The 20,165-nt window shown below is 46.9% G+C and overlaps 1 protein-coding gene across 3 annotated transcripts in view; it reads right to left on the bottom strand.

The window, feature by feature from the left end:
- The window catches only part of ALDH18A1 (aldehyde dehydrogenase 18 family member A1), a 48,575-nt gene that overhangs the window by 14,165 nt on the left and 14,245 nt on the right, over positions 1-20,165 (bottom strand). For 2 of the 3 annotated variants that reach the window (XM_008270243.5, XM_089314657.1), the window contains exons 4-11: positions 17,191-17,340; positions 17,000-17,104; positions 13,918-14,076; positions 13,398-13,488; positions 7,352-7,476; positions 6,170-6,314; positions 4,183-4,256; positions 2,626-2,719 (exon numbers count right to left, since the gene is read on the bottom strand). In XM_008270243.5, the coding sequence (XP_008268465.1) occupies positions 2,626-2,719; positions 4,183-4,256; positions 6,170-6,314; positions 7,352-7,476; positions 13,398-13,488; positions 13,918-14,076; positions 17,000-17,104; positions 17,191-17,340 (943 nt within the window). The remainder of the gene's footprint in view (positions 1-2,625; positions 2,720-4,182; positions 4,257-6,169; positions 6,315-7,351; positions 7,477-13,397; positions 13,489-13,917; positions 14,077-16,999; positions 17,105-17,190; positions 17,341-20,165) is intronic. The other variant, XM_002718544.6, reaches the window with a different exon arrangement.

The following is a 20,165-nucleotide window of genomic DNA, read 5'->3' as shown; positions in this document are numbered from 1 at the left end:
AGAAGCTCCTGGCTCCTGGCTTCGGATTGGCACAGCTCTAGCTGTTGCAGCCAACTGGGGAGTGAACCAACGGATAGAAGACCTCTCTTTCTTTCTGTCCCTCTCCCTCTCTCTCTCTGCCTCTCCTCTCTCTCTGTGTAACTCTTTCAAGTAAATAAATAAATATTTAAAAAAAAAATTCAAGGGGGCCAGTGCTGTGGCACAGCAGTTAATCCTCTGCCTGAGGTACCAGCATCCCATATGGACGCCAGTTCTAGTCCCGGCTGCTCCTCTTCTGCTCTGTTGTGGCCTGGGAAAGTAGTAGAGGATGGTCGAAGTACTTGGGCCCCTGCACCTGTGTGGGAGACCTGGATCTGCTCAGCTCCAGCCATTGCAGCCATTTGGGGAGTGAACCAGCAGATGGAAGCCCTTTCTCTGTTTATCCCTCTGTCTGTAACTCGGCCTCTCAAATAAATAAAATCTTAAAAAATAATTGAGCCGGCCGGCGCCGCGGCTCACTAGGCTAATCCTCCGCCTAGCGGCGCCGGCACACCAGGTTCTAGTCCCGGTCGGGGCGCCGGATTCTGTCCCGGTTGCCCCTCTTCCAGGCCAGCTCTCTGCTGTGGCCAGGGAGTGCAGTGGAGGATGGCCCAGGTGCTTGGGCCCTGCACCCCATGGGAGACCAGGAAAAGCACCTGGCTCCTGGATCCTGGCTCCTGCCATCGGATCAGCGCGGTGCGCTGGCCGCAGCGGCCATTGGAGGGTGAACCAACGGCAAAGGAAGACCTTTCTCTCTGTCTCTCTCTCTCACTGTCCACTCTGCCTGTCAAAAAAAAAAAAAAAATTGAGCCATCATTCTACAAATTATATGAATTCATTTCCTATACTTTTCCCCATGTACCAAAAACCAGGTTTTAATTATAGTGCACATTAAATGCTATATTCTAGTCCTTTACTTCACTACAAGTATGTTTTCCATGTTGCAAAAATCATTTTTAATTGCTATTAAACATTCCACTGGGTTGATACAGGTTTGCTGTACCTAACCACACCCACCTTATCAGACACTAGGCTGCTCCTTGTTTTTCAGTGCAATAAATAATTTCGCCCAAGAATCTATCTTTACAAACACAGCTGTATTCTGCTCTTGAAATGTTTTCTTAGAATAAATTCCCTGAATTAGGGTTACCACGTCCAAGCACCGGCAGGCCTTTGTGTTCTTTTTTCAGGGAGCTACAACCTAAACCAGAAGCCAAGCTCTGCCATCAACAAGCTGGGCGGCCTCGAGCAACAGCTTTAGCCTCTGTGGGTCTTAATTATTTTGCTTTAAATGAAATAATTGATGCTATCAAGTTCTAAAAACCCATTTTGTGATTTCCCAATATTACGAGGACTAGGTGTAATCTGGAGGAAGTTCTAAAATAATGGTTCAAAATGCTTTAGAGGCGGACACTGTGGTGCAAAGAGCTCCACATCTGCCTTCCGTATTGGATGCGGGCTGCAGGCCTCCTAGCACTTCCCCGGTTCCTGCTCATGCGCCTGGGAAAGCAGTGGTTGATGGCCCGTGTGCCTGGACTCCTGCCACCCATGTAGGAGACCTGGATGAAGTTCTGGGCTCCTGGCTTTAGCAAGGCCCAGCCCTGGCCAATGCAGGCATTTGGGGAGCGAACCAGTGGAGGGAAGATCTCTCCCTCTCTCTGTCTCTGCCTCTATCTCTGTCTCTCTGCCTTTCAAGCAGATGAAAACAAATAAACATTTAAAAAATATTTTCAGGAATGACAGTAATGGTGAAGATTCCTGGAAGGTTCCTCTGAAGGGAATACACTAACCTGCAAGTTTAAGTTAAGGCATATTTATTCAAGACAAAAGGAAGTTCAAACCCCCATTAAGATCAACTCCAATATTTGAAGGTGGTGGAAAAGACAGAATCAAGAGAGAAAGAGCCAGGGCCTCACAGACTCCACATATTCAGCTGTCTGCAGTGGGAGCTCAGCTTCTCAATCACTCTCCATGAGCATTTCTGGGGGGCGCCTGGTGCAACTCCCCAGAGACCGCATGCTGGTCAGTGAACTGAGGCAGCCCACAACTATTCCTGCAGCTCTTCTGTATGTACAATGCTTCTGTGCCGGGATCCTAGGCCCACCACTGCCCAGTGAATTCAGGCAAATGACAACTGCTCTGAGCCTCAGCGTCCTCTGGGAAACCGAGACAGGAAATGGCAGCTCCCTTCCTGTGTTGTGAAGATTGAATGAGATGCTGCCTGGAAAGCCCTTACTACGACGTCTGGTCATGCAAGGAGGGTCTCAATCAATGTTAGTTGCTGTTGGCGGAACGTCTACAGCAATGGGGTTCTTAACAGCTTTCTCTTTTTTTCCTGAAATAGCCACAGAAGTCACAGCTCGTGACCCAAGGGGAAGGAAAAGCCCCTGTGGTAGCTGTCCTAAGGCACCTCGGGAGGAGGAGGAGGGGGTTACTACACGGAGTCATTTCAGACCAGCACCTACCCACAACAAAAATGATGGCAATATAAAATTCCTTCTCTAACATTCCTGTCATTAGGCAGATGAGTGTTATTAGTAAAACACATAAAAAAACATCAAAACAGAAACCCTCTATGACATACAATCTAAATGGTCTTGTCTTTACCCTCTGCTTCCTCCATGTCTTTTTTGTTGGCCAACAGGATCTCATCACGCTGGTCCGTCAACAGGTCAGCCAGATGGTGGATAATTTCTGCTCGCTAGAAGAGAGGCAAATCATTCAAAAGAAAAACAGATAGGCTAGTCCAAGAAGAATGCACACCAATCTTTAAACCCACTCTGCTCAGACTGCCAGGCTCCGCCTGGCTCCTAAATCCAAGGTCACCATCATTCACTTCTCCTTATTTTTTCCTTCTTCTCTCACTGCCAACCTCCCTTCATTTCTTCTTAATTTTATTTCTTTTCTTTTTTTTTTTTTTTTTTAAACAACTCCTGATAAAATTAGTGAGCCATGGCCAAATGCTAGGGCAGGGGCATGATGAATTATGTAACTTATCCATGAAGACAGGGCCAGCACTTCAAATCACCACGGTGCACACATCTTTATGTATTTAATTTCACTAGCTAATTTATTTCCCAGGTAAGTTTCTATGTCTAGTTTTGCATCATTGTCAATTCTGGATTTGACAAAGCAATCAAAGGGGGAAATTCATTCCTTGATGCAGGAAGGGACACCAGTCCTTACCCATCAGATTAGGAAACGTGGCAAATCGGTGTGGTGATTACTGAAGGAGTGGAGAGGAGGCTTTGCATGAGAGAAGTGAGGCGCTTCCTTTGCTTTCCTTTCCCTACTTACAGTTATTTTAAGTCTCTTCTTTTCAAGCCATAGTTTTCCTAGAAGAAATCTACATCCACCACTTTCAAATCCATCCTTAGGCCAGCGCCGCGGCTCACTTGGCTAATACTCCACCTGCGGCACCGGCACCCCAGATTCTAGTCCCGGTCGGGGTGCTGGATTCTGTCCTCTTCCAGGCCAGCTCTCTGCTGTGGCCCGGAAGGCAGTGGAGGATGGCCCGTCCTTGGGCCCTGCACCCGTATGGGAGACCAGGAGGAAGCACCTGGCTCCTGGCTTCAGATCAGCGCAGTACGCTGGCCGTAGCGGCCTTTTGGGGTGTGAACCAATGGAAAAGGAAGACCTTTCTCTCTGTCTCTCTAACTCTGCCTGTCAAAAAAAAAAAAAAAAAAAAAAAAAAAAAAAATCCATCCTTAACAGAAAACCCTGAGGAAGTCAGCCAGTGGCTTCTACCTGACCTCATCCCCATGTCCAGCCTCACTGGTCTGCTGCCTGGGCTGATAGACAGGCCAGGGCTTTCAACTGTGGCTCTCCTGCTCTCATCTCGTGGGGGAGTTAGATGGTTTGGATCACGTAAGGATAAGTAGATTTCTTATATTTCCATGCCCAGTATGTGGCAGGATTAGTTAGCCTTCCTGACTTCATCAGTTTCATGATGCTTTTGATCCAAATGTGATAATGATGAAAGACAAAAGGGAAAATAAAATTAACCAAAAGAAGAAAGAGATGGCATATTTGAAACAGACTTACAATTTGGGTAACTCAGTGGGACACTACCAATAAAGGGAGAATCAGCAGGCTTGACTGCTGTATTAAACCGCACAGTATGACTTGCCCTGAAAATAATAAACTATCAGCTAAGATGATTACCTGCTCAGGTTCCAAAGTGGCCAACATCCTTCCTCCAGATCGAGCCATTTCTCCTTGCTGCTCGACGGTAGGGCCTGTGAGAGCAGGCATAAACGTCAGGTCATGTCAGCTTTGTCCTCCCCATCCTAGCACACACGCAGGCTCATTACATGCACAGCAGGAAAGCTTAGTGTCTGGATGTTTGCCTCAGATACAGGGATCACTCTGACCAACAAAATGGTAAAAGAATATGCCAGATTGACTCAGGCACAAACACAAGAACTTGCCTGTACTTGTATTTCTAGAGTAGCCCACACACAGCTCTTCCTGAGTATCTGTAGTATCTGCAAGGGATTGGTTTCAGGATCCCCTGCAGATACCAAAACCCACAGATGCACACGTTCTTTATATAAGGTGGTGTAGCATTTGCATACAAGCTACACACATCCTCTCAGTATACTTTCAATCATCTCTAGAGAACTTATAATACCTAATTTAACATGCACGCTATGTAGATAGCTGTCAATCATACTTTATGGGCATCGGTTTGTGTCCAGGCTGCTCCACTTCCAACCCAACTCTCTGCTATGGCCTGGGAAAGCAGTAGAAGATGGCCCAAGTGCTTGGGCCCCTGTACCCATGTGGGAGACCTGGAAGAAGCTCCTGGTTCCTGGCTTTGGATCAGCCCAGCTCTGGCTATTGTGGCTATTTGGGGAGTGAACCAGCAGGCGGGAGACATTTCTGTCTCTCCGTCTCTTTCTCTGTAACTCTACCTCTAAAATAAATAAAATCTTAAAAAAAAAATAAAAAAATAAAGGAAAAAGAATCTGTAAACATTTAGTACAGATGCATTGTTCCTTTGAATATTTTCAAACTTCTGTTGGTTGGTCTGTGGATTTGGACAGCCAACAGTACTTTCCACCTTCCAAGGAGCTTTTCAGTTCCATGTTGGCTAATACTTTCTAATGTGCTCACATTTCTGAACGCAGATTATAGGGCAATGCTATTCTTTGTGAACACTGGGGAGCACACATACTTTATCTTTTGCATCTTCACAGTTCTAGTGCTTATTAGTACCTGGCATCCAGCATAGGCATACCAAACATTTCCTGAGAAAGTGAATGCTGATATTCTTTTTCTAAGAAAGAAAAAGAGAAAGAGAGAGAGAGGCCGGCGCCGTGGCTCACTAGGTTAATCCTCCGCCTGTGGTGCTGGCATCCCATATGGGCACCAGGTTCTAGTCCTGGTTGCTCCTCTTCCGGTCCAGCTTTCTGCTGTGGCCTGGGAAAGCAGTGGAGGATGGCCCAAGTGCTTGGGCCCCTGCATCCGCATGGGAGACCAGGAAGAGGAACCTAGCTCCTGGCTTTGGATCGGTGTAGCTCTGGCCGTTGCGGCCATTTGGGAGGTGAACCATCGGATGGAAGATCTTTCTCTCTGTCTCTCACTGTCTGTAACTCTACCTGTCAAATAAATAAATAAAAAATCTTTAAAAAAAAAAAAAAAAGAGCGAGAGAATCTCCCATCTGCTGGTTCACTCCCCAAAATGACTACAACAGCCAACATTAGGCCAAACCTGGGAACTCAATCCAGGTCTCCCACCAGAGGCAGGGACTCAACTACCTGAGCCACCACCTACTGCTTTCCAGGGTTCCCCTTAGCAGGAATCTGGAATTGGGAGCCAGAACCAGGAATCAAACCCAGACACTCTGCTAGGAGATGTGGGTGTCTTACCCAGATAGGCCAAATGCCTGCTTCAGATGCTAATATTCTTTAAGCTACTGATTCTGGAGAAAAGAGGAGGCCTCACTATGAAGGTTAGATGGAATTTTACAAAAACAAAGCAAAACCCAGTTTTGCATGTGGTATTCAAAACAACATGGATTTCATAATAGTAGCACATCATTGTGATCCACAATCCCAGAGTGAGAGCTCAGTCTTCAGTCCCATCTATGCCAGGGAGTCACTAGCTCCCATCCCAGGCTTTGGGATCTTATGAAGCACTACTTACCTGCAGGCTTTACCTCTGAAAAGAAGGTGCCAACTTTCTTTCCCTCCACGATGTCTGTGATGACGTGCCCAGACACCTTTGGGTGGGTTCCATTGGCAATAACGACAGAAGTGCCACCTTGTAAAGCCCAAAGGGCTGCCTTCACCTAAGGGGACAGGTGAGATTCAGATCTAGCAAGTCACACTTTAAACTTTCAGAAAGATATACAACACAATTTGATGTGGAGCAAGTACAGGCAGGATGCTTCCAACAGCTTGGAGGCCCTGAAAACACACAGGCACTCCGGGCACCCTTCTCAGCCTCTGCCTGGTGTGTGCTGCCTATGGCAAACCTGCCGGTCCCCTCTTGTCACTGCATTCTCTCTTACACACTCTCTAGCATGGGATTCATAGCTTCTGCATTTGACTTGCTGTACTTCAATATAGAAACGGCTCCATGAGCCGCTTGGGGTTTGACCAGACTCTGATCCTGAGTACTTTTAAAAGCTTTTGTCCAAGGGGGGGCCAGCGCTGTGGCACAGCAGGTTGAAGTCCCAGCCTGCAGCACCGGCATCCCATATAGATGCCGGTTCTAGTCCCGGGTGCTCCTCTTCTGATCCAGCTCTCTGCTATGGCCTGGGAAAGCAGCAGAAAATGGCTCAAGTGCTTGGGAGACCCCTGGCTCCTGGCTTCGGATCAGCTCAGCTCTGGCTGTTGCGGTCATTTGAGGAGTCAATCAGCAGTTGGAAGACCTCTCTCTCTGGCTCTACTTCTCTCTGTACTCTTTCAAATAAATAAATGAATTCTTTTTTTAGAAAAAAAGTTTTTGTCCTCATCTCTGCCATTGCTATGAATCATGTTTTATCTTGAGCATATAACTTGTGAGAACAATTAATGGGGAAGAAAGAATTAAAAAAAAAACTCACCAAGAAAAGTGTGAGCCAGTAATACTAAAGGATTTATAAGTTATGAAAAAATAGCCCCGTTCTCGAGGAGTTTACAAAATAAACATGCTTGTCACACAGCATTAATAAAAATACATAGGCAGACTGACTACATAAATACTCATTAAGTTTGCATTTAGATACATGGATCTAAGTGTGTACGTGTCCAAATCACTAGCCCTCAATTACAAAAGTAAAAAGGGTAAAATACCATTTGGGTTTTATAACTGCTATTGGTGGTCAAGGCACCCAGTTCTTACCTTGGCTTCCATGCCGCCCATTCCCACTCTGGACTTTGTTCCAAAGGTCACAGACTGCTGATCTCCAGGATAAAATATATCAATGAGCTTTGCATCATCTGACCCCGGAGGGCTGTCAAAGAGGCCTAAATAGTAGACAAGAGTCAGTCATACAGCTTGATGGAAATGAATGCCCTCCAAGGAAGGTCTTCCCCAGCAGCTGCTAACCACGCTGTGCCCTGTTCATCTGAGTGAATCCTGCTATACCACCACCTGATCTCACTGGAGAAGACAGCAAGGGATATGTGGAGTTGACTCGTACTCACAACCAGCTTCAGGGGCACTCACTTCACATACTTCCACAGCCTGGCTTAAAAAATGAGCATTCCCAGCCGGTGCTGCAGCTCACTAGGCTAATCCTCTGCCTGCGGTACCGGTACCCCAGGTTCTAGTCCCGGTTGGGGTGCCGGATTCTGTCCTGGTTATTCCTCTTCCAGTCCAGCTCTCTGCTGTGGCCTGGAAGGCAGTGGAGGATGGCCCAAGTGCTTGGGCCCCTGCACCCGTATGGGAGACCAGGAAGAAGCACTTGGCTCCTGGCTTTGGATGGGTACATCGCACCGGCTGTGGCTGCCATTTGGGGGGTGAACCAACACAAAGAAGACCTTTCTCTCTGTCTCTCTCTCTAACTCTGCCTGTCAAAAAAAAAAAAAAAAAAAAAAAAACGTCAGACCATGGCCTATCCTTGCCACAAATGGGTGAGCCCTGCCCAGAGACTATTGCAGGCTGTCTTCACCTCTGCCATTGCTACTTACGAAGCTGCGCCTCAAGGCCAGAACTGAAACACAAACGTGGCTATGGCAGAAACAGTGCAGCAGCCATGTATTATTTATTTACTGGGACTTGGTGCAGTGTGAAACAGGTATTTATTAACTCTCACTGCACCTCTGAAACAGGCACTAATTCATACTCCCTGTTTTATGAGTGAGCGGCTGGGAAGCGTAGGCTGAATCAGCAGGGGAGCTGACTCGGGGCCATCAGTCTGGATTTATCACCGCAAAGCCCCTGTGCCTTTTGTAACTGAGCAGGACTGAATGACATGAAGCAGCTACATGAAACGTTCTACGCATACAACCCAAGAGGAAAAGTCCTCCCCACCTCACTATGAACAAGAGTGAGCACGAGCCTTCGAAGGGAAAAGAGGGCAGTGAGGGGGATGACTGAAAACGTGGAGTCAAATCAAGACATAGGGGAGACAGACAGGGAGGTACTGCCCGTGGCCGGGGCCTGGCTGAAGGACAGCTGGGGCGGTGACGTTTTTGAATTGGAGTGACTGCTTTCCTGGTGTAGTGATGTATCTCCCTGCCATTGTTCCCAATCTCTATGACAATCGTGTGACACACATAACCTTCCTGGGGAGGCAGGAAGTCAGTGTGCAGTATAGAGAACAGCAGAGCAAACCCCGGGCAGCAATCAGCGGGAGGGGAGAATAACCTCTCTCTGTCACACACTACCTCACTTGTGAGCCAGAGGGCAGGGCTGGGTTCTTCCCCGGGAAACAGTGCTGGCGATGGCAGCTCAGAGAGGCTGATTCAGAGGCTGCTTTGGTTTCACACAGCCAATCCTTCCCTAGAGACGTTCAGGGGTTCTCAGCATTCCGGGGTTCTGCCCATTCCTCTTTTCCCCTTACAGCAGCATCTCAACCCAACCAGGAGCGCATTTAAAATTCTCACACTGTTCTAAAAGTCAACATTTAATAGATAACTACCTGAGCCTATCAGCAGTAGCAGAACAAACCTGGCAATGACCAATGCTGATGTCTGAAGCTGCACATAAATGGCATACTGGAGTCTAGTTCACATTGCGTTTGATATTGACCTTGCCAACTCAGAGCCTTCACCTTGCCAGGCGGTACTGAGGGGAAGGGGGGTTGTCATTTCTCACCTGAACAGTGGTAGACTAGAAACTGTTCTCTGGCAAGTACTTACTAGGAGACTTTGGATGGTATCCCATGTAACCGATCTGGCCTTAACGGAACATCACTTCATCTGTATACTGGGCTCACCAACTTACTGTGTGGGACAGCTTCACAGATTGAATACATGGACAGGGGGCCGATGCTGTGGTGTAGTGGGTAAGGCCACCATGTAGCGGGTAAGGCCGCTGCCAGCAGTGCCTGCATTCCATACGGGCACCGGTTCAAGTCCCGGCTGCTCCACTTCCGATCCAGCTCTCTGCTATGGCCTGGGATAACAGCAGAAGATGGCCCAGTTCTTAGGCCCCTGCACTGGCGTGGGAGACCCAGAGGAAGCTCTGGCTCCTGGCTTCAGATTGGTGCAGCTCTGGCCGTTGCGGCCAACTGGGGAGTGAACCAGTGGATGGAAGACCTCTCTGTCTCTCTCTTTCTCTCTCTCTGCCTTTCCTTCTCTCTTTGAATAACTCTTTCAAATAAATAAATAAATAAATCTTAAAAAAAATACATGGACACTTATCAAACACCTAACACATTATCTGCACACAAAAATTCAGTAAAAACCTGCTGATTAACCAAAATGCCTTCTTCAAAGTGGTTCATATTTACCCCCCTTTTAGCTATTCTGATGCTGAGACTCCAGAGGACAGTGGACAAACACAGTACCACAGATGTCTTCTGGGTAAAGACACCGACATGGAGGCTCGATATCTCTGCACTTCACATGGGCAGAAGACTTGATTTATCAGTATTTGTCCTCGGCTCCAGTAGGCAGCCTTTGCCCTTCACACTGCTTGAGTGCAAAATGGAGAACAAGTCTTGCCTCAGTAACCTGCCTTGGGTGTGGGCCGTGAATGGGGCAGGGTTTTTCTGACCTCCTAGAAATGTACAATGGGACGTTTGGGATGCTGGAAGCTTGGGTTTTTAGGGACGCGGCTACTATACACTGTATGGGCCAAAGTGAAGTGGGAACAGCATGAATGGGAAGAGCGTACAGGGAGTCAAACTGGCACCTGAGGGAAGGCGGAGCAGCAGGGAGCACAGTCACACACGAAGGTGCCTCAAAGCATTTCTGCCCAGGCACTTGGTGTGGTGGCTAAGACACAGCTCAAGGGGCCGGCGCTGTGACATACCAGGTAAAGCCACCACCTGCAGTGCCAGCTCCCATCTGGGCGCCAGTTCGAGTCTTGGCAGCTCCATTTCTGATCCAGCTCTCTCCTATGGCCTGGGAAAGCAGTGGAAGATGGCCCAAATACTTGGGCCCCTGCACCCGCTTGGGAGACCCAGAGGAAGCTCCTGGTTCCTGGCTTTGGATTGGCTCAGCTCTGGCCATTGCAGTCATTTGGGGAGCGAACCAGCGGATGAAACTCTCTCTGCCTCTACCTCTCTGTAACTCTGCCTTTCAAATAAAATAAATCTTAAAAAAAAAAGAAAGAAAGAAAAAAAAAGAAGATGCAGCTCAAGATACCCAGGTCCCATATCAGAGGCCCTGGGTTCGAGTCCCGGCTCCACTTTGCATTCTAGCTTCCTGTTAATGTGCACACTGAGAGGCAGCTGGTGATGGGTCAAGCACTTGGGTCGCGGGGACCTATGAATCTGCACTGAGTTCCTGGCTCCTGGTCTCAGCCTGCCCCAGCCCTGGCTGTTGGTGAACATTTGAGGAGTGAACTAAGTAAATGGAAGATCTCTGCTTCTCTTTTACTGCTTTTCAAAATAGGGAAAAAAAAAAAAGTTCATGCAAAATGGAATTAAGAGGTAAGTCTATTTTGAGGCAAAAACTTTAAAAATTTTTAAATTTATTTTCATTTTATTTGAAAGGCAAAGAGAAATCTTTCATCTGCTGGTTCACTACCCAAATGCCTAGAACAACTAGGGCAGGGCCAGGCTGAAGCCAGGATCTTGGAACTCCACCCAGGTCTCCTTTGTGGATGACAGGGACCTAACTACTTGAGCCATCATCTGCTGCCTCCCAGGGTGAGCACTGAAAGGAAACTGGATTGGAAGCAGAGTGGCTAGGACTTGAACCAGGCACTCAAAATGGGATGCAGGCATTCCCAGTGGCAACTTAACCCATTGTGCCAAATGTTCACAAAAATTTCTCAGTCTCTCCCTCTCTCTGTCTGTAACTCTCTCTCTCAAATAAATAAGATCTTAACTGGGTCCCACACTGTGATATAGTGGGTAATGCCAGCATCCTATATGGGCACTGGTTTGAGTCCTGGCTGCTCTGTTTTCAATCCAGCTCCCTTCTAATGTGCCTGGGAAAGATGGCCCAAGTGCCTGAGCCCCTACCACCCATGTGAGAGATCTGGAGGAAGCTCCTGGCTCCTGCTGCAGAGCGACCAGGCTCCGGCCATTGCAGCCATCTGGGAAGTAAAACAATGGATGGAAGATCCCTTCTCTGTCTCGCTTTCTTTAACTCTGCCTTTCAAAGAAATAAATCTTAAAAACAAAAACAAAAACTGAAAGTAATCAAAAGATATTCCCTTAGGCTGGCTAAAAAGGCAGATAGCAACAAGGAAGTGTGATGGTGCTGACACTGTGGCATAGTGGGTAAAGCTGCCATCTGCAACGCCAGCATCCCACATGGGTGCCAGTTTGAGTCCTGGCTGCTCCACTTCTGATCCAGCTCTCTGCTATGGCCTGGGAAAGTAGTGGAAGATGGCCCAAGTCCTTGGGCCCCTGAACTTGTGTGGGAGATCCAGGAGAAGTTCCTGGCTCCTGGCTTTGGATTGGCTCAGCTCTGGCCATTGTGGCCATCTAGGGAATGGACCAATGGATGGAAGACCTCTCACTACCTCTGCCTCTGCCTCTCTGTAACTCTGTCTTTCACATAAATAAATAAATCTTAAAAAACAAAACAAAACAAAACAAAAAAACGGGCCGGCGCCGCGGCTCAATAGGCTAATCCTCCACCTAGCGGCGCCGGCACACAGGGTTCTAGTCCCAGTCGGGGTGCCGGATTCTGTCCCGTTTGCCCCTCTTCCGGGCCAGCTCTCTGCTGTGGCCCGGGAAGGCAGTGGAGGATGGCCCAAGTACTTGGGCCCTGCACCCCATGGGAGACCAGGAGAAGCACCTGGCTCCTGCCTTCGGATCAGCGCGGTGTGCCGGCCACAGCGCGCCAGCCGTGGCAGCCATTGGAGGGTGAACCAACGGCAAAAGGAAGACCTTTCTCTCTGTCTCTCTCTCTCTCACTGTCCACTCTGCCTGTCAAACACACACACACACAACAACAACAACAACAACAACAAAACAAAAAAACGAACAACCAAGTAAGTGTTGACAAGGACATGGACGCATCAGAACCCTCATCCACTGCTGGTGGAATGTTCAACGGTGCAGCTGCTTTGGAAAACACACTAGCAGTTCTTCAAAAGGTTTTTAAATGTAGTTGCCATGTGACCTAGCAATTCTACTCTTAGGTGAATTAAAAAATATACCTACACAAACTTGTACACGAATGTTCACAGCAACATAACTCATAAGAGCCCAAATGTCCATCAACTGATGAGCAGACAAACAAAAAATGTCCACAAAGTAGAATATTTGGCAATAAAAAATGAAGTATTGACATATGCAATAATGTGCTATAAAAATATTATGCTGTAAATTGGAGAAGTCAGTCAGGAAGGACCACATAAATGTCCACAATGGGTAAAACCATAGGGAGAGGAAGCAGACTGGATTGCCTATGGCTAGGGAGTTTGGGTAGAAGGGTGGTGTGACTGCTAGTGAGCATGGTGTTTCTTGTCAGGATGATAAAGATGTCCTACAACTGATAATGGTGATGGCCATACAACTGTGTGAAGATATTAAAAACCACTGAATTGTAAACCTTAAATAGGTGAATTGTATAGTATGTGAGTTATATCTCAAAAAGACAAAACAAAACTCAAAGCACCTGGAAATAACATTTCAGCATTTGAATTTCATCTCCCACACTCACCCACCCTCTTTGAGTCATAAAAACCCTTTGTCAGAACATATGGCTCAGAAAATAATGGCCCACAGTGAAAAAAAAAAGATCAGAAGGACTCAGACAAAGAGGGAAACTCATGTGCTCACATGTAGATAAAAGGAAAAGGCATTACTTTGTACCTTCTACATCTGAAAGAACAATCAAGAGGTCAGTTTTCATTTCCACGGCCAGACGCGCAGCCAGGCTATCATTATCTTTAACACTAATAACCTAGAATGCAAGTAAAAAGCCCTGAGTGAGTGAGCTATGCAGTCCAAACAGAAAGTCTCAGAAGCACTCAGCAAGGCTCCAGCAGGTAAAACCAATGGCCCCGAACATGTGGATGACAGCTCTTCCCCAAGACCCCTTCTGTCTGCAAAACACAAGGCCCACTGGCAACCCCTTTACCAAACATGCAGCTTGCTACCACTGAAACATGTAAGCCATGCTCGTAGCTCCATCTTCAGTCAGGACGGCGCCTCACCCCGTCGCATGACACTCCCCACTTTCAGAAGAGCTTATGCAGCCACTGCCCTACATGCCAGCTTCTCTCCCCATTTCTCCATCGTGCTTACGCCAAACCAGCGGTGTTAGTACATGCAGCATAGCGTGGTGTTAGTGCCTCCAGCATGCTCAAACCCTTAGGGATACTTCACCCACATTTACCCCCTGGAGATCGCTGTTGGGCTCAGCCGGGGGGACAACAGCGTCGTTTGTGTTGACAATGGGGACGATGTTCATTCGGAGGAGCTCGTGAAGAGTCCCATTGAGGTTCCGGCGCTTCTGCTCATCGTGGAAATCCAAATTGGTCACCAAAATCTAAAAAGAACGAATAGGTTGAAAATGCAGGAGGGAGGAACAGGATGAACTTCCGAGGAACGGGATACAAAGATGCTAAAGGGAGGAGAGTTCAACTTTAGGCTTCCGGGATTCCACACAGATTGGAATGAGACACACATCTTTGGATGGTTATTCAATCCTTTTAGAAATAAAAAAGGCTAAAATCACCTGGAAAGTTCTTTAAAGATGCTCAACACTCCTTGCAAAAGCCTTTAATCCTCAGAGAGCTACCAAATCTCATCTATTTACAAAATTTAAGAAAATTAATGTGGGAGGCCGGCGCCGCAGCTCAATAGGCTAATCCTCTACCTAGCGGCGCCAGCACACCGGGTTCTAGTCCTGGTCGGGGCGCCAGATTCTGTCCCGGTTGCCCCTCTTCCAGGCCAGCTCTCTGCTGTGGCCCGGGAAGGCAGTGGAGGATGGCCCAAGTCTTTGGGCCCTGCACCCCATGGGAGACCAGGAGAAGCACCTGGCTCCTGCCTTTGGATCAGCGTGGTAAGCCGGCCACAGCGCGCCAGCCGTGGCAGCCATTGGAGGGTTAACCAACGACAAAGGAAGACCTTTCTCTCTGTCTCTCTCTCTCACTGTCCACTCTGCCTGTCAAAAAAAAAAAAAAAAAAAAAAAAAAGAAAAGAAAGAAAGAAAGAAAAAAAGAAAGAAAGAAAGAAAATTAATGTGGGGCCAGCACTGTGGTTCAGTGGATTAAAGCTGCAGCCTGTATCACTGTATCACTGGCATCCCCAGTCCCAGCTGCTCTACTTCCAATCCACCTCCCTGCTAATGTGCCTGGGAAATCAATGGAACAATGTAGGATGGCCGAAGTGCTTGGGCCTATGCACTGATGTGGGAGAACCAGAAGAAGCTCCTGGCTTTGGCCTGGCCCAGTCCTGGCTATTGTGGCCATTTGAGGAGTGAAATAGCAGATGAAATAGCTCTTCTCTTCTTTCTCCTCCCCCCTCCCTCTTTCTCTCCTCTCCTCCCTCTCTTTCTCTCCTTCTGTCTCTCCTTCTCTAACTCTGCCTTTCAAATAAATAAATCTAAAAAGAAAATCAATGCATCTAACTTTAGAAGATATTAAAGAGAATTAGTGACTATTCATTAATTATCAAAATATCTCTATATTTGAGCACTATTTGAGGTTGGGCCATAGTAGGCAATTAACTGGTGAGTGAGTGAATGGATGGCTTACCCTTCTTGGAAATCTGCATTAGGAAAAACAGAATAGGATTATGCTATCACTGTTTTGGGTCTGAAGCAGATCACTGCTGGAATTAACAAATATCGTGTCTTGACCATCAGGGATTAGGCTGCCAGGTCCATGGAGGTTTTGTTCACAAGTTGAAAGGAGACTGGATATCACTTAGGTCAAAGAGGGCATCAGCATCAGGAGTTCCAGGGTGGAGCAGGGAGCTGGTAAGCCGCTCGGCTTTCCTGCTTGAATCAGTGTTGGACAATGTTTAGCAGAACAGAAAGATACTTGGGGAAGATAGCAAGAAACAAAGTGACAGCAAGTCCTGAGGGCCAACAATACCTCACGTAATCCCTGTGAGGTTGAACAATGAGGGTTCTGGTCAGGGCTGAGAAGAACCCAGCAGTAAAGCAGCAGCCCTAATGATGTATGACATGTAGTCGAGGAAGACAGGTGGTGACATGGCTGAGGGAAAGAAGTCACTTGCTCCTGTGACATGACTTTCTTGAGTATGTCTGAAACACCAGGCCCTGGACCAGCTGCTGGAATGGAGACTAAAAATGCCGATGGTATCGGGGAAAATAAGAATATGACCTTCTTTTCTGAAATGTTTAGTTCTGTAGGAAACAGGACTGTTCAAAGTGAATACACAGACCCCAGTCACGCTGGTGAGCGATCACACAATGAACAAATGCAAGGATGCAGCAAGGCGAAAGGCCCAGGGAAAACACCTGTTGCCACAGCAGCTTCCCAAGCAAGGGCTGAGGGTCTGAGTGCAGAGGAAGGGGAGGAGGCCCCAAGAGGGAACATCTGTATTTAGACAAGAGCAACCTGCTGAGATGCAAATTAGTTTCTTTTCTTTGAAGAAAAAGTAAGTTGCTGTACTTTAAGCCTTTAATCTTGGAAACAACTTGTTGGAGAGTTTCAAAAACCACTTATAATGGTCTTCTATACAGAATTACTAATACATAAATAAATAAATAAATAAATAAGGAACTATATTTGAAGTCAAAGGAGCAGCAAAGTAAACACATCTAACCTTTCTGTCTTTAGAAGTATTAGCACAGTGGGGCTGGCACTGTGGCATAGCAGGTAAAGCCGCTGCCTGCAGTGCCGGCATCCCATATGGGTGCCGGTTTGAGTCCTGGCTGCTCCACTTCTGATCCAGCTCTCTGCCATGGCCTGGGAAGGCAGCGGAAGATGGTCCAAGTTCTTAGGCCCCTGCACCAGCATGGGAGACCTGGAGGAAGCTCTTGGCTCCTGGCTTTGGATCAGTGCAGCTCCAGCCGTTGAAGCCAACTGGGTAGTTAACCAGTGGATGGAAGACCTCTCTCTTTGCCTATCTTTTTCTCTCTGTGTAACTCTGACTTTCAAATAAATAAATAATTTTTTAAAAGAAGTATTAGCACTGGTAATAGTCCAAGAGTTACCAGTATGAGGACAAGAGCTAACGCTTACTGAGTGTACTCTGTTCCAGACACTATAGTAAGTGCTTTACATATTATTTTCTCATTGGGCCTCTCCAAAAGCACTTTGAGGCAGGCACTGATATTATCCCCACTTTTCAGAGGAGGAAACTGAGGCAAAAAAATGTTAAAGACTCTCTTCAGATCTCCCAAACAGCAGGTGGTGAAGCTGAGGCTGCATCCTAGCCCTGCTCTCCAGGAACCCTCCTCCCAGGTCCACCCCCTGTAGCGAAGCCCAGCAGCTCACCTGCGCAGCGCAGATGCTGTACTGGGTGAACATGGCCTCATACAAGGCCATCAGCCCACTCTGTCCGGCAGCTGCACAGGCTCGGGCCTCTAAGACTGGAATTGCCTGGAAAACACGAAATTAGACATGGTGTGGTTGGGAATGAGAGAAGACCTGAGAAGCCATCACAGGTGTGGAGAAACAGCACTCACCATCTCCTTCAGCTGGTTCTGCCCTGAGTGCAGGGCCTGCCGCACACTCTGGGACAGGAGGATCTCGTGGCGCAGGCGCTGCTTGCCAAAGGCCACAGCTCCGCTGGTCACCAGCATCATCTCTCGGCCCTGATTCTGCAGCACTGACACCTGCCGTTGAGGAAGGGAAAGGTGTCATAAGTCACCGCACTGACTGTCCTCTCTTCACAAGGGACTCAGGCAGAGTGGACTGCAGTGGATACCAAGTGCTGGTCTGTGAACCAGCAGTGGGCGGGCTCTGGGAGATTCACCCAGGCTGTCTGGCAAACACACAGCTCCCTATATGCTGCCTCCAATGCCTGTTTAATATGTGGCAGACAATTTTATTAAGAAAATTCCTACTAAATGAGTAGCCCGGTTTGGCAACTACAGGACTTGGTGCTATCTACAGGGAATCTATAATGCAGAAGACCTAGATGCTCCAGGAAGTAAAGTCCGGAGGTCTGAAGCTAGGAACTGCAACCTAACTCCGTAGATGGCTTCTCAGACTCCAAGCTTGACCTGGGGAGACGAGGCTGTCTGGGGGCAAGTCTGCCTAGAGGCTGCCTCTGCCTAGAGTAGGAGCTGACCTTGTTCTCCTCTGTCTGCCCAGAACCAGCTTGTGGTCACTTTGTGTCCTACCTTGGAGAGATTCACAAGAAGGAATGAGACTCAAGGTACAACCGAGTCATTATCTCTAACCTATTCCATTCCTCTGGATGCCTGAATCTTGTTTCCTGGTTCAAGAACTCACAATCAGCTGTGACTAATCATAATTTATAACAATAACTTTTTATCATAGAAAATTTCATAGGAAACCAAAGTGGTGAAAATAGTTATTCTAAATTCACACGTGCGCAATATCCAGTATCATCAACTATCTCTCATGGCTAATTTCCTACTTTCCATTAACCCTTCTAACACCTTCCAATGTTTTAATACAAATCCCAGGTCCCACACATATTACTTCAGTTGTACATATTTCACTGATAAATGCTAAAAGACAGAGACTATAGATGTATAAGCGTACCTGAACAAGTTTATGGAAAACAAAATTTAAAAAAGTTTATTTAAATGCAAAGAAAAAAAAAACCTGAAATTCATGCATTTTTGTCTATAATACATCTTCCATGAACTTCTTGAAGATCCCTGATGCACATGGATTTCAAAAGAGTTTTGTATTAAAATACAACTTAACTTTTAATTCTAATTTCCAAAAACTTTTTGAAATCATTATATACCTACAAAACCATTACCTTCAAAAATACTTCAATGAATTCCTTATTATTAAATGGCCAGTTAGTGTTCACAATGCCCCAATCTTTTCCCAGCTGGTTCATATTGGGATGTAAATTAAGTTCATACACTGGTCTCTTCTTTTTTTTTTTTTTTTTTTTGACAGGCAGAGTTAGACAGTGAGAGAGAGCGAGACAGAGAGAAAGGTCTTCCTTCCGTTGGTTCACCCCCCAAGTGGTCACTACGGCCAGCGCACTGTGCTGATCTGAAGCCAGGAGCCAGGTGCTTCCTCCTGGTCTTCCATGCGGGTACAGGGCTCAAGCACTTGGACCATCCTCCATTGCCTTCCCGGGCCACAGCAGAGAGCTGGACTGGAAGAGGAGCAACCAGGACAGAATCAGCGTGCCAACCGGGACTAGAACTCGGGGTGCCGGTGCCACAGGCAGAGGATTAGCCTAGTGAGCTGCAGCGCCGGCCTGATCTCTTCCATAGGATCCACAACCACCTTTATTTCCCCTCTGGTGATTATTTGTTATACTGAGTTGTCTATTCTTTAAGATTTCTTGGCCTACATTTCCCTGATTATCCCCATGGTATTGTTTATTAAAAAATTATTTGGGGCCAGTGCTGTGGCGTATCGGGTAAAGCTGCTGCCTGCAGTGCTGGCATCCCATATGGCCACCAGTTCGAGACCTGGCTGTTCCACTTCTGATTCAGCTCTCTGCTATGGCCTGGGAAAGCAATAGAAGATGGCCAAGTCCTTGGGCCCCTGCACCCACATGGGAAGACCTGGAGGAAGTTCCTGGCTCCTGGCTTCAGATTGACGCAGCTCTGGCCATTGTGGTCAAGTGGGGAGTGAACCAGCGAATGGAAGACCTCTCTCTCTCTTTGCCTCTCCTTTTCTCTCTGTGTAACTCTTTCAAATAAATAAATAAATCTTTAAAAAAACTTTTTTAAAGAAAGAAGGGTATATTGTTATATAAGGGGTATTGTTCAGTGAAAACAAGTTGTAAATATCTATATACCAAATATGGCATCCATGCTTGGTATTATTTACTACACAAGAAAAAACATAGAATTTTTATTCCAGTACCATGCTGTTTTGATTATAATAGCCCTATAGTGCGTTTTGAAATCTGGTATTGTGATGCCTCAAGCTTTGCTTTCGTTGTTCACTAATGCTTTGGTCATCTAGGGTCTTTCTGTTTCCACGTCAATTTCAGATTCTTTTCTAATTCTGTAAAGAATGTCATCAGTATTTTTGATGGTGATTGCTTTGAAACTTTGTAAATTGCTTTGGGTAGTACGGACTTTTTTTTTTTTTTAATTATTTTATTTGAAAGACAGAGATACAGAGAGAGGTAGAGCCAGAGAGAGGTCTTCCATTCTGCTGGTTCACTCCCAAAATGACCGCCGTGGCCAGAGCTGAGCTGATTGGTAGCCAAGAGCCAGGAGCTTCTTCCAGGTCTCCCACGTGGGTGCAGGGACCCAAGAACTTGGCCCATCTTCTACTGTTTTCCCAGGCCATAGCAGAGAGCTGGATCAGAAGAGGAGCAGCCAGGACTCAATCTGGCGCTCATATGGGATGCGGCACTGCAGGCTGGGGCTTTAATCCACTGAAATACAGCGCCAGCCCCAACATTTTGATAATATTGAATTTTTCTAATCTAAGAACATTGGTGGTCTTTCCTTTATTGTGTGTCTTCTTCCACTTCTTTCAT

The sequence above is a fragment of the Oryctolagus cuniculus genome, chromosome 15 (assembly GCF_051225735.1).
Source record: "Oryctolagus cuniculus isolate XC-2025 breed Fujian yellow rabbit chromosome 15, ASM5122573v1, whole genome shotgun sequence".
NCBI lineage: Eukaryota > Metazoa > Chordata > Mammalia > Lagomorpha > Leporidae > Oryctolagus > Oryctolagus cuniculus.
Note: the sequence above shows the minus strand (reverse complement) of the source record. Positions and strands in the feature narration are given on the sequence as shown.